A 14,715-nucleotide genomic window follows, 5' to 3' on the forward strand; every position below is an offset into this window, starting at 1 on the left:
GTAAACCCTGCAACTCTGAAGGATCCTCCATTGAGTGCTGACAAGAATGTGGTTGATCTCTTTGGCCACAGCACCCGTACTGTTATATCATGTCCAGGGATGCAGGTTGGAGCATTGATACCAGGAGCCAGAAATTCTCAAAGTACCAGAGAAGGTGGCTGTTCTCACTGTTGGGATCAGCTCCCGAACCCGGGGGTCAACAGACATCTCGTAGCCAGCTCGATCACAGCTGGATACCACATTGAAGTCGCCCAGAACAATGCAAATGTCTCACCAGGGAAAATTGTCTGCCACAGGTGTGAGTTTGGAGTAAAAACTTCTTTCACATCAAGTTTGCAGACATCAGTAGAAGCAAACACAGCAATAAGAGACACGAAGCCAAAAGCATGCTTCAGTCTCAGTGACATAATACGTTCATCAAACGGTGTTACCTCAACTCTCAACCCCTCCAGTTCCCTCAATAGGGACAACCCCCCCCCCCAGCATATCCATTTATTATATACATTACCAGTGAGTTATCTGTGGTGAGGAGGGCTGGCAAGGCCTACCTCCCCAGAGTTGCCCATTAACACCAGGGCGCCTAAGGGGCAGGAGTTGGTACAGAGCCATGACATGTCCACACACCTCCTACTGCTCCAAGATCCCCCACAATTTAGTCTGGGACCACAAGGTGCCCAGTTTCCATGGGTGGCTACAAGGAGGCCACTGCAGAAGTCTTAATGACAGAGAAGCTGTAAACTGGCATATATTTATATATACATATATATATGTGTGTGTGTGTGTGTGTGTGTGTGTGTGTGTGTGTGTGTGTGTTTGTGAGTGTGTATGTGAGTGTGTATGTGAGTGAGTGAGTGAGTGAGTGAGTGAGTGAGTGGTGAGTGGTGAGTGAGTGAGTGAGTGTGTGTGTGTGTGTGTGGTGTGTGTGTGTGTGTGTGTGGTGTGTGTGTGTGTGTGTGTGTGTGTGTGTGTGTGTGTGTGTGTGTGTGTGTGTGTGTGTGTGTGTGTGTGTGTGTGTGTGTGTGTAAATAAAACATCCATACTGGAGAATGCATGTTTCTCTCTTTTAAGATGTAATTATTCTGCATTGTTCATACTTTCATCATTATAAATCTGATTTCATAATGCCTTTAAGTTTACATTCATGTCTATTAACCTATACTTGAAGAAAATCCAAAAAATTAATTCTTTTCTAATCTTTACTGTATATCACCCAAATTACACAGCAGGAGAGGTCTCTGTACATAATTTACAAAATATTACAGAGAAATACACTATGTACACACACAGTAACTAACTATTATGCATACTACAAAGACATGGTAGTGATATTATAAACCTTTGGAATAACTGCTGTAACTGCCTTACACATAAGTAAAGAGAGATCTTCTTCATATCACCTGATGTCAATATAATTTATTAACAATTACTATATTACAAAGGTCCAATGATGCTGGGATGACAAGAATACATGGCATGTCCACAGTGTCTTTTTGTTTAAATACTGTCTTTACATTCAGATGGCTCTGCAAGTGCTTAAGTACTAAGGAGTTAATTGCTATTCCTACCTATCTCACCTCTTCACCCTTTTCCTTGATATTTGGAAGTTCATTGCTATTAGTATTATTAAAATTACAATAATCAATATGTCAACAACAACAACAACAACATCCATATTCATGGCATCAAAAAGCTTAAGGAAAGGGGAAATCCAGTGAGGTCATATAGGCCTACGAATTGGCTCCTTGATGTCTGAGCACTTGTGGGGCCATCTGTGTACAAACAAAATTCAATGAGAAAAACAACAGTGGATAGTGTGATTATCTGGCAGCAATGGGGAGAGCTTATGGCACCACTGCCAGCTATTACTTTCTGCCAACACGCTTTAAAGTCTTTTCTTCATTCCATGTTTGTTGTGACTTTCTCTTCTTTCTAATATCTTCTTTTTTTCCCTGATGATAAAAGATAAATGATGGAAAATTAGTTCACAGAAACATATAAAATTAATCTATCTTATACAATTACCTTCCAAAAAAAAGAGTATTCGTTTTTTTTCCAAAGAAATTTATCAAATGAAAATATTTTTTCATTGTTCAAAACCATAGATGTATCTATTTCCAAAATATACATAAAAAGTCAGTGTCATACTGATCCCAGATTTTATTTTTTGTATCAGTTCTTAGAAGTACCACTTAGTAGTCTTGTATATGAAATCCAATATTAATCAAGCTCATTTGTGTAAACATAAAGGGACTTTTGACTTGGCCATCATACTGAATCCCAGTGGTATATTCTTTTCTTCTGACACAAGGCTGAAGTTATATGTAAATGATAGTGGCTAAACAGTCTGACTCAGTGTCAAGCCATGATTAATAATAACACCAATGACAACTTTTGGGTACAGTCAATCTGAAATTAGTCTTCCCTTTATTCTAAAATCTTAAGGACACCTATTAGCATAAAAGCCCTTCTTTGACAAGTGTAAATATCAATGCATTCTTTACCAAAATCTTATTAGTTGTACAGCCGGCCAAATAAATCTGCAGCCATCCTATTGTTTTCTAGTTAGGCTTTTATCTGGTAACACAAGTGCATTCACATATAGAAGAATAAACCCTGTTGTTAAGAGAGTTCAAGTAAACTTTGCCACATATTTTGATATTCAAAATTAAATACATAAGAAAATACATGAAAAACATATATTCAAAGTCTTAATTTCTTAATTGAATATTAATGCCCTCACTTTGCTATAATGGTTACAACTTACACTTGCAAAAGACAAAATGTTTCCATCAAATTTATTTTCAAAAAATAATTATAGTAATGAAATAAAAATAGATATATATATGATATAACTATCTGTTGCCTATATTTGCCTTTCCTGTTGCATACATTTATATGCTGATTACCAGTTTGACCTGATAGTTTGCTCATCGAATAATTAAAAAATACTATCTATACATGATTACTTGCTCTCCTTGTTTAGTTGTAAATTTACATGTAACTTAGATGTAAATTGGCACTGGCAACTTTTGTAAGAAAACTGCCAATATTCTCCTGCCAAGACAAAAAAAAAAACACAGGAAAATGTGATGTGATACTTTTCCACCAATAGGTTCATCCTTTCAAAATTATATATACTTTTAAAGATCTAAATGACCATTCAGTGATATTTTCCCTTCCTTCTCCATAAAATGTATCAATAAATATTTAGGCTTAATTAGGCATGTACCAAACTGATGGAGTTGAAAGCAGCACGCTAATGTTTTATAAGAATTACACAAAATATATTAATTTATGTTGCTTAAATGTTTCATGACAAAACAAGGGAGAACGAATGATGTGTGGAACATTTGCTTTCGCTCTCCAGGTGACCAAACATCTAGGTTAAACTGTATCATATATTTACACACACATATTTATTTCATTTATTTACTCTTATTATCATCATCATTATTTTAGAAGATTCATCCTTTTGCGAGTGTAAGCTATATGAAGCTTAGCTGAGGGCAATAACATTCAAATAAAAAATTAAGACATGGAATATCTGTTCTTTTTCATATGCTTTCTTTTGCATTTCATTTCAAATATTAAAATAGGAGTGGCAAAGTTTGCTTAGACTTTTTCTTCACATTATTCATATAACAACTGGGTTTGTATTATCATATTTGCATGGAGAACAGCATTACTAGATGAAATCCCAACTTGATAATATTAGGAGGTTGTGAATTTATTCAGCCAGCTGTACAAGTGCACAAAGCCTGAAAATACCCATGCTACACTGAATCTGCAGCTGCTGTCCATGCAACACCCTCAAATGAATGGCAGCTAATATCTTCAGGAAGACTTGGTAAGTCTAACTTTAATCACCTAGTGACAGAGTGGGTAGGGCAAAAAAATAAACATTTTTTTCTTTTTGTCCAATGGGAAGCAGATTATTTCTGGTGATTAATGGTATCCATATACCCTATACAATTACCTGAGATTGCCAACAAAAGGTGAAAGCAAATGCCATATATATGTACACATCATCGTTGTGATCATCTAAAAAAAAAGAAAAAAAGAAAAAAAAAGAAAAGAAATATATATGTATATGTATATATATATATATATATATATATATATATATATATATATATATATTATATATATATATATATATATATATATATATATATATATATATATATATATATATATATATATATATATATATAATATATATATGTATTATATTGCTATATATGTATATATATGCTATATATGTATATATATGCTATATATATATGTATATGTATATGTATATATATGTATATATGTTTATATATATTATATATATGCATATATATATGTATATATATATATATATATATGTATATACATGTATATACATGTATATACATGTATATACATGTATATACATGTATATATATATATATACATATATATATATATATAACATATATATATATATATATATATATATATATATATATATTATATATATAATATTATATATATATATATATATATATATATATATATATATATATTATATATTTTATATATATATATATATATATATATATATATATATACATACATACATGTATATACATGTATATACATGTATATACATATATATATTACATATACATATACATATACATATACATATACATATACATATACATATATATTTCTTTTCTTTTTTTTTCTTTTTTTCTTTTTTTTTAGATGATCACAACGATGATGTGTACATATATATGTACATATGAAAGTAAGTGAGAGAGAGAGATTGTGGGTGTGTGTGTATGTGTATGTGTGTGTGGGGGGTGCATGTGCACGTGCATGTGTGTGTGTATGTATGTAGGTTGTAGGCGTAGTTGTAGGTCAAATAACTACTCGCAGCCAAAAAAAGAAATGATTGCAGTTAACTATGGAAAATGCTTGTGAGATTTTAGTGAAAGATGTCACAAATGCATGACTGAATGCCATAGGGTATTCTTCCTCGTGGACATTAGAGGTGTAGCAATAAAATAATTGTATATGCAATCATCTACTTGAAGTGGTATTTTTTAATCACTTTTTTCCTAAAAGATGACCACATCCCCTCAGTTTACTGACTGGCAGAGCCTCTCAGCAGCACAACTGCAAAGTCAAATGGAGCTTCTCACATGAGCAGACATGCAACTGAATGACATTCCTTATTACCACAAAAATAAAATATACTATGCATCTCCACAGGACTCTAAACATGCATGCAAATCCTTGTGCAAGAGGATTAATACCATAGCTAATGACATATCTTTTGTTTACATTCTCTATGGTTTCTTTAGTGTCTCACAAAGTAACCTAAATCTATTATCAGAATCAATCTCCTTGTCAAAGATTCTTTGAGCATTATAAAACCAAATAAAGACATTCAAGAGAAAAAACAAAAAATACTCAAGAAGAAATATCTAAGAAAAATAATATATAAATAAAGATATATATTGAAGAAAAAATCTGAAATTCCATCCATTTTATCAGACTTCGAGGTGAGATGGCACTCTAGCCCTCTCACTATCACAATATAATCGAGGTTATACTGGAACTTCCTTCAAGTCTACTATTACATCCAGTGGTCCCAAAAATTATTAACACAATTTTCCTTGTTTCTTTCCCTCTTTTTTTAATCTGTAAATCTAAATATCCTTATAAATTATGAAAATATAAAAGAGGAAAAATGTCAAGGTCATCACTCAACAAGTAATATTCAAATAATATAGTAATATTCAAATAATATATATACTGTAAAAAGATATATATATAAAAAATAAAAAATAATGTGTAATCGGTACAAGCTACTAATGCAGAAAACAAATTAAGCAGAAAAAGTTGAACAAGTGTTCAACAATAATGTGTCATTTTTTTAATGCCTTCCTGAATGTTTCTTACTGGCTTATGTCTTTGTACATTTGTGAGGAAAAAAGAGAGATATTTGGTCTTGGAAATATCACAGGTACTGTACTTCATGACATTTAAAGAGATGCACATAACAAAAACTAAAAACAAATCATCCACACATAACAAAAGACTAAAAACAAAACATTCAGCTACCTACCTCATCCGTGGTGCGTAATTAGTACGGTAAGGGCTTCTTTTTCCTGTATCCAACTCCATCCTCCTGTGCAACATAGCCTCCATATCCTCTTGACTTAAAGCAGGCCGCAATTTTCTACGTGGGACATGTCGCAGAGCATAATGCCAGTCACCTAAAAATTTTTCAAAGCTTGTCAAAAATGTTTCAAAGCACATATGAATTTATTGTTGCCATATATTTCAACATGTATTTCATCTACTCATCTCTTCCCCTTCCTCTCACACTTTCCACCATTTCCTTGTCTATTTCCCATTCTCCATTTCTCCCTCTCCCTCACCTCTACATTCACTTCTACTTCCTCATCCTTCTCCCTTTCCAAGCTATCCTTCTCTTTCTCCCCTCTCTCTCCTCCAAAGGCCAAATCCAATGCAAAGTAACAAGCCCCAGAGCACTCACCTGTATGCTTAATATCCAGCAAGATACTAACTATCTGGTTGAGCGTCAGGCACTTGCCTCCAATACCCCACTCCAAGTACCTGGTGGCAACAAGGAAGGGGCTCTTGCATTATTTCCATCTCAATAAACAAGGGTGGAATGTACCATCTGTGAGCCATGCCTGGAAGAGCACCGGCTCCAGGGAAGCATTATTTTTAAGCTCAGGATCCTATTCTTGCCCACCATGACCAGCAGCACAGAGTGTTATAATGTTACTTTTTAACCTGCCTACAGAGATGACATGGAGTTTACTCAATGAAAACACTCTATCATCCAACATAGCAAATGACAAATATAGATTTCAGAAAATGGCAAACAAGCAAAACACACTTAAGCATAATATCATTGCAAAGAAGAAGCAAGGATCTTGGTGCAAGCCTACATGCCATACATCCAGGAAAGTCACCACTCAAGTAGGTCTAACCCTAGTGTTACTATTACTGTTACTGATACTGATACTATTAATACTACTACTACAACTACTACTACTACTACTACTATTAATGCTACTGCTACTATACTACTACTTTTACTACTGCTACTACTACTGCTACCACTACAAATATGTTTTTATTATTCAATGTTCATTTTCAAATTTCAAACTAATTTTGATTGATCATATTGATAATGACGGTGATGGTGATGGTGACGGTGACGGTGACGGTGACGGTGACGGTGACGGTGACGGTGACGGTGATGGTGACAATGACGGTAACAATGACAGTGATGGTGATGGCAACAGTGACAGTGACAGTGATGGCAATGGTGATGGTGATGGTGACAGTGATGAAGATGCTAATGACAACAATGACAATGTTGATCAAGGCCTACCTATCAAGTGGCAGTTTCTGCATTCGTATGCCTTCCCTCTTGGCCTTGGCTAGAGTCACTGGCTCATTCTCCCCTGTGTCCACTATGCCCCCCACAATGTACACAGCATTGTGGTCATATGTGGTCATCTCTTCACGGCAGTGTGGGGTCAAGTACACCAGCTTGTCCTTAGGAAATCGGTCCAGGTAGCTCTCTCCAGTGATGGTCAGGGGGAACTCTGGCTGCCAGACAGAATAAAGGAGGAAAAACATAAGTACCACATGCATAATAAACAAAAAACTGAAAAGAAGACATAAATGCTGCATTCATTACTCAATTATCAAAATCTTAATTACATGAATAATGACAAACATAAGAAACTTATAGGCCTAACCTAACCTAACTCCAATGCACTTAGTACAGAACTTCATATTTCTAATAAATACAATATATTCCTTAAGAAAACACTATTCATACTTACCCTATTTACGACGGGAATATATCGTGAAAGTCGACGCAGAGTGTCTGACTCTGGGCCAGCGTTGCAGAAGATCAGGTTGTAGGGATCAGGATGGACTCGGTTTTCTCCAAAGAGCATCTGAGGCAGAAGGAATTGGCTATGAGATTTAAACTTTCTTTTCTATATCTGCCTGTATTATTGTAAATTTGATCAAGTATTATCATCATCATTATCACCACCATTATTACTATTATTATTATTATTATTATTACTATTATTATTATAATTATTATTATTATTATTATTACCATAATTATTATCATTATCATTATTGCTACCATGATTATAATTATGATTATTATCATTAATTCCATTATTATCACTATTACCATTATTGTCATTACTAAAATAAATATTATTATTAATACCATTACCATTACTGTTAAAGTCATTATTATCATTATCATCATTATTACACTTATTAGCTTTATTATCATTACTCTGTCAATCATTATTATTATTATTATTATTATCATAATTATAATCATTATCATTATCATAATCATTATCATTATCAATATACCATTACTTTTATTATCACTATTATTATTTTTGTATTTTTATCATTATTATCATTATTATCATCCTTATCATTATTATCATTATCATTTTTATCGTTATCATTATTATCATTATCATTCTTATCGTTATCATTATTATCATTATTTGTGCTATCATTTTCATTATTAATATCATTATGATGTATATATACGCTCTCCTGGTGACGAAGGGTTAATAAAGAAATATACAATAGGATAAATTGACTGAGAGGTTAGGAAGCCAAATAACACTGACCTGGAGTTGATAAGCACAGTTTTGCCTTTCTCGATTGCTCATGACGGCATCAAAGTCAAGGTCTAAAACAAGTGGCTGGCCGTGGATCATAGCGGAAATAAGGCGTGAGTGGTAGAATTGGTTGATCGTGGAATCCCTCACGTAGAGGAAGATGCTATTGAGCCACAGACCATAGCGAATGTGTCCATCATCTTCCTCCTCTGCCTCCCTAGTCTCTGCCTTCCTCTCTTCTTTCTGCCTCTCTTCTTCTTCACGCTTGAGTCTCATCAACTCCTTCTTCTTTTTCAGGTTTTGCCGCTTCATCTGGTTCTTCCACAAGAAGGCGAGGTATTTTCTGCGCCCTTTCCGTGAGGTCTTAGTGAGGAGTTCCTTCCACTGTTCCTCATTGATAACATCTGGGACACTGAAGCCCTCCTGTCGGTATAGCTCCACCTCCAGCTCCACCAGTGCCTGGAACTCTGCTTTACTTTCGTCCACTCCCTCTACTTCCACGGCAGTAGTTCCTTCACTGCTGCTATAACTGTGATTCCTTCCAATAGCTTCTGATGTTTCTTCACTGTTTTTATTCACTACTGCTTTTGTGCAATAAAAGTTTTGTCTTGAGGCTTGCCCTGTATTGTGTAATAACTGATGGCTGGTTGCATGTGCTGTTTTCACAACAGTTTTTGTCACTGATTTATTATGAATGTGTGCCTCTATGCAAAACCACTGTCCTTGGCATTTCTTACTTGTATGTATTCCAGTCAAAATACCTATGCCTTTTGACTGTCTGGAATTGAACATTTATATCTGTAAGACTAGAAGACTAGTAAAATCTAAAATTAGCATGTCCTGCATGACAATATTTTAAATTTACATTAATCCAAGTAATATACAGAGAGAATATTAAATCACCAAACCACATTGGCCCCCTTAAATCTGGCAGCATGACAATAGAAATTCAAATGCAATGCTAAGTGGACTGCAGTATATAACTATATGATGCTATAATGCACTGATATATTATAGTTTTTATGAGTTTTAACTAGACTGAGCGAGTCAGTCAATAAAAATGCAGAGTTGCAGCTCTTACTCATATAGTCATACATAAAACAATGATCTCTCCAAAAAATGACAGATAATATCAATTACAATGTCAAAATCACAATTTCGCTGTCATGCAATAAAATGCTATGCTTGTAATTCAAAAGAAAATAAGAGTGAAAAATATAATAATACCAATGCCTTGAAACAGAAAATACAAACCCAAGCTCCAAAAGGGGCAGGCCACAGAAGTCTCTCACAGGCACCTGTCTTGTGGCAGATCTCAATGTCTGTGAGGTTGCAGCCCCAATCTTCAGTAGCAGCGGCATTGCTCCCTCATCTGTGTCTCACTAAAAGAACACTGCTAATCCTGTTTAAAGGACAAAAAAAAGTTTGATGAGTTTAGGGTGTAAACCCAAATTCATTAGAAATTTATCTTCCTTTGTCTTTCATGTTCTTTTTGCTACTTGAGCCTTAACTTGAACTTAGTAGCCATTAACAATTCACTGATATCAAATCTTGTCAAAAATTTACAATTAAATGATGCATTAAATATTCATAAAGTTATTAAAAATAAAGGTCAGTACTAAGGCATTAACACTGTAGTTTACCCATGCTATTAGCTGCTACTATGCTACTTCAGGAGGGCTTGTGTCAAATAGATATTGTGTTACTACATGCTTGTCCAAAGATTTTTTGGTAATTATCAGTGTCTGCATTTTCATATTTATGCATTTAACGTGTTTAACGTGTTACTATACTTCCTAGGTGCATATACAACTAAGGGGGTCCAGGGGCCAGAGCCCCCTCCCTAGGCAAGAGAGTATTTTATAAATACCATGGTGTTAAGTTAGTTGGATGTTAGATTAGAATGTTTTGTCTAATGACCATGGGTTTCAGACTTGCTCCCCTAGCCAAGGCCCAACCAGGGGGTCCAGGGGGAAGAGCTAGGGGCTTTTGGTGGCATTATGGCCATAGATTTTACCAAAAGATTGGTTGGATGCTTGTAGAGTTTTTCAGAAGTAGGAGCATGGGCTTTCAAAGATGGCGGGCATGTCTGTAGAGTTTCATAAGCCTATTATCAGCATTTTTAATGGTGTTTTTATGCATTTTTATTTTATATTTGGTAATTTTTAATAGTACTTCTTTCTAAGACAAATGCATCTATTTTCCATTGAAAAATACCATTTTCTATGTGTGTACTGTAGATATATAGTTATTTCAATTGGTGCAAAACCAAATACAACCAACAATCTTGACTTGATAGTTCTGATAGCAGGGGAGGGCATGAAGATATCAGTAAAATTACAGGTAAAACAGGCTAGAATATAATTAAGTAAAAACCACCTAAAATTGGAAAAAAATTCTATGGAAATGCCCACCACAACAAAAGTCTTTCTAGTCATTCTACAATATATTCTAATCATGACCACTTTACTGCCTCGCCAGGGGGCTCCACCACCTGAACCCCATAGTGAGTATACAATACATTCCAATCATGCCCCTACCCAGCCACCTAGCCATGGGACTCCACCTTAAACGGATGGGAGACCGAGTTTGGCTACTGCCAAAAGGAACTTGTTAAGTACTGTTATAAATTCTGCTCTTACTTCCACACTTCACAAAATCAAAAGGTTCACTTAACACACCATGACTTACATGAAAGCAAATAAGTTTAACTGAAATTCCACTGTATTGGATATATATATAAAAAAAAAAAAAACATCATAGCCAAAATCACACTCAGCACAAACATACCAGAACTGTCAGAACTCCCAGATGGGAAAATGCGCATGATGTTATAAAAAAAATCCAAAATAATAAAGATATATTTTCTTTTTTATAATATTACATAAATACACAAAATCCCCAAATATTATGCAAATGATGGGTACAAATTGGAAATAATTAACTTTCACAAGCAAGTGGTAACTCAAAAACAAGGTGACATGTTGCAGTAATGAGTTATGCAGTCAGTTTAGTATCGAAGACCACAGAATAAATATGTAGAGCAACTTGGAAAAAATCACTTCACGGAAAGAAGTTTAAATGCTTCTTATCATCACAGTATGTGAGTGCACTCATTCTTTTTCATGCATACATTATATCATATGGGAATATATATTTTTCTTTAAGATACTGTGTGCAGTAATATCCTTTTTAGTTTCACACAGGCATCTAATCTTACAATTATTATTCCTTCTTACAATTACTCACACCAGAATATACATGAATCTCTTGTTATTTTCCCTTGCAAATAATATAACTGAAAGTATTGGAAATGTTTACGAAGTGATTACACCCATCTGAAATAAAGTTCCAATTACTCCAGCCATTCCTGGGAAATCCACAACCTTCCTAACCCGGGAGCTTCACCCCCAGACTCCCATCCAATTACTGTATTCCCTCTTCGGGGCTCTGCCCTCAGGCCCCCACCCGAGCACCATGGACTTCTCTCCATGCAGCATTTGTTACACCCTATTTTCTTCATTTCTGATATTATTTTTTTGCCTACACAGATTTTTATAATGCCATTACACACAAACAAATTATATATATATATATATATATATATATATAATATATATAATATATATATATATATATATATATATATATATATATATATAATATATATATTATATATATATATATAATATATATTTATTATATATATAAAATATATATATATATATATACTATATATATATATATAAAATATATATACATATACATATATATATACATATACATACATACATACATACATACATACATACATACATACATACATACATACATACATACATACATACATACATACATACATGATATATTTTATTGTGTGTGTGTGTGTGTGTGTGTGTGTGTGTGTGTGTGTGTGTGTGTGTGTGTGTGTGTGTGTGTGTGTGTGTGTGTGTGTGTGTGTGTGTGTGTGTGTGTGTGCGTATGTGCACACGCGCGCGCCTGCAAATTTATGCCAAAGTATTGTGAGCTGTACATTTTTCTTATCGTCATCAACTTGAAAAGGTAGTACCAGAGATGAAAAGTCATACATGCAAATTTTACTTTAAACTGAAACTATACTATACGAAAGCAAACCACTACCCTGGTACTCAAAATGTCCCATTTTCCTTAAATGTATATCAAATTATTACCTGCTGCAGATAATACCATAGATAAAAAGTTCTACCCATAACAAACAACATTTACCTTGTACGACATGGCTGTAAGAAACTGAAACTATACCAACAATAACAATAATATTCACAAAATATTTTACAAATGTACGAGCCTCGGGAAAGTGTTATAAATTCTCAAAACTACATTTTCATTTTATAATTTTACATATCTACTCCGCTTTCGATTCTTGCGTCAATTAGTTGCGTCGATAATATGCCGATTAAATATCAAAAGGCATTAATACTAACCAAAAAACAAGATATTACACTAACTTTTCCGCAGCCTCCCGCATCAGTTTGAACAACAACATGAGTTTGCCGGGATCAGCTGTTTACAAAATAAGACTCTCTTTTAGGAATCATCAAAAGGTTATAGAAATATATAAAAAAGCAATGCATTATATTATCATAGCTTTTTATCTATCTAAATTTACGGGCATTTCGAATCATGGATATATTAATGATATGTTGATAAAATTATTATAGGGGGGCTATGTATAAAGATAAAAAATATATATATTTTTTGTTGTATAACAAACAAATCTTGGTGGTTAAGAATAATAAATGCACTATTACACAAATTAAAATTTTATATCATTAATATAAATAATCTACCAACTCTCTCTTTCCTCTTATAAAAAGCGTTATTTTGACCGATATATAGTCTAAAACTCTATAAAAGAAGAAAGAAACGTTATTTTTGTATTAAATGTAGTTTAATTCGAATAACTGCAATACACCAAAACACACACACACACACACGTGTGTGTGTGTGTGTGTGTGTGTGTGTGTGTGTGTGTGTGTGTGTGTGTGTGTGTTGTGTGTGTGTGTGTGGTGTGTATGTATGTATGTATTTTATGTATGTATGTATGATGTATGTATGTATGTATGTATGTATGTATGTATGTATGTATGTATGTATGTATGTATGTATGTATGTATGTATGTATGCATGTATGTATGTATGCATGTATGTATGTATGTATGTATGTATGTATGTATTTATGTATGTGTATATATACACAAACGCATTAAGCCAGAAAGTATATTGACGATCAGACTGAATTTTCCAAGATATCGAAACGTTTTCTTTGATAGAGGCAAACTACGCGAATTTTACCAAGATGAAAGGAACCAACAATCCATAAGGAAAAAGAAATTCAGTTTTAGATTTTACGGTTTTCATATCTAAAATATTCATGAATGATATAGGCTTTTGTAGTTATCCACTGTTATCTAATATGTTTTAAATATCTTTTACTGAAAAAAGTAATTTGTAAAGACCGGCTGTTGGACATCTTGAACAAAAGGAAACTAAAGTTTATTGGTCATGTGATGAGAAGTAAAAGTATTGAGAAAGACTTGCTGAAAGGGATAGTGATACGAAACAGAGGAAGAGGCAAACCGAAGACAAGACTGAGCGACAACATCAAAGATGTTTGCGGGCTGTCGATGGTACAAGTGGAAAGAAAAGCAAGATCGAGTTGAGTGGCGAAGGATGGTGGAGAGGTCCACGCCTGCTCAAACATGAGCATACCGTTATTGATGATGATATATATACATATATGTATGTATACGTATATATAGGGGCCGCGGTGGCCGAATGGTTAGAGCGTCGGACTCAAGAATGTCACGACGGTAATCTGAGTTCGAGGGTTCGAGTCACCGGCCGGCGCGTTGTTTCCCTTGGGCAAGGAACTTCACCTCGACTGCCTACCTAGCCACTGGGTGGCCAAGCCAGCCCAAGTCAGTGCCGGGTAAATAGAGATGGTGACTCGATAAAAACACCCAGGCGGAAGGCAATGGCA

The 14,715-nt window shown here is 34.2% G+C and overlaps 1 protein-coding gene across 2 annotated transcripts; it reads right to left on the minus strand.

Annotated features, from left to right (window-relative positions):
* Positions 1-1,178: 1,178 nt before the first annotated feature.
* Positions 1,179-13,243, minus strand: LOC119577068 (mitochondrial ribonuclease P protein 1 homolog). 2 transcript variants are annotated; one of them, XM_037924744.1, is made up of 8 exons: positions 13,181-13,243; positions 9,948-10,095; positions 8,703-9,471; positions 7,869-7,985; positions 7,409-7,629; positions 6,539-6,618; positions 6,104-6,254; positions 1,179-1,949 (listed from the first exon to the last, which is right to left on the minus strand). In XM_037924744.1, exons 2-8 carry the CDS (start codon positions 10,052-10,054, stop codon positions 1,883-1,885), a joined length of 1,512 nt encoding a protein of 503 aa, XP_037780672.1. In that variant the 5' UTR covers positions 10,055-10,095; positions 13,181-13,243; the 3' UTR covers positions 1,179-1,882. The 2 variants fall into 2 exon arrangements, with proteins under 2 accessions (XP_037780672.1, XP_037780670.1); XM_037924742.1 differs by having other exon boundaries at positions 13,157-13,228.
* Between the last annotated feature and the right edge of the window lie 1,472 nt (positions 13,244-14,715).

Source organism: Penaeus monodon, chromosome 9, assembly GCF_015228065.2.
Source record: "Penaeus monodon isolate SGIC_2016 chromosome 9, NSTDA_Pmon_1, whole genome shotgun sequence".
Classification (NCBI taxonomy): Eukaryota; Metazoa; Arthropoda; class Malacostraca; order Decapoda; family Penaeidae; genus Penaeus; species Penaeus monodon.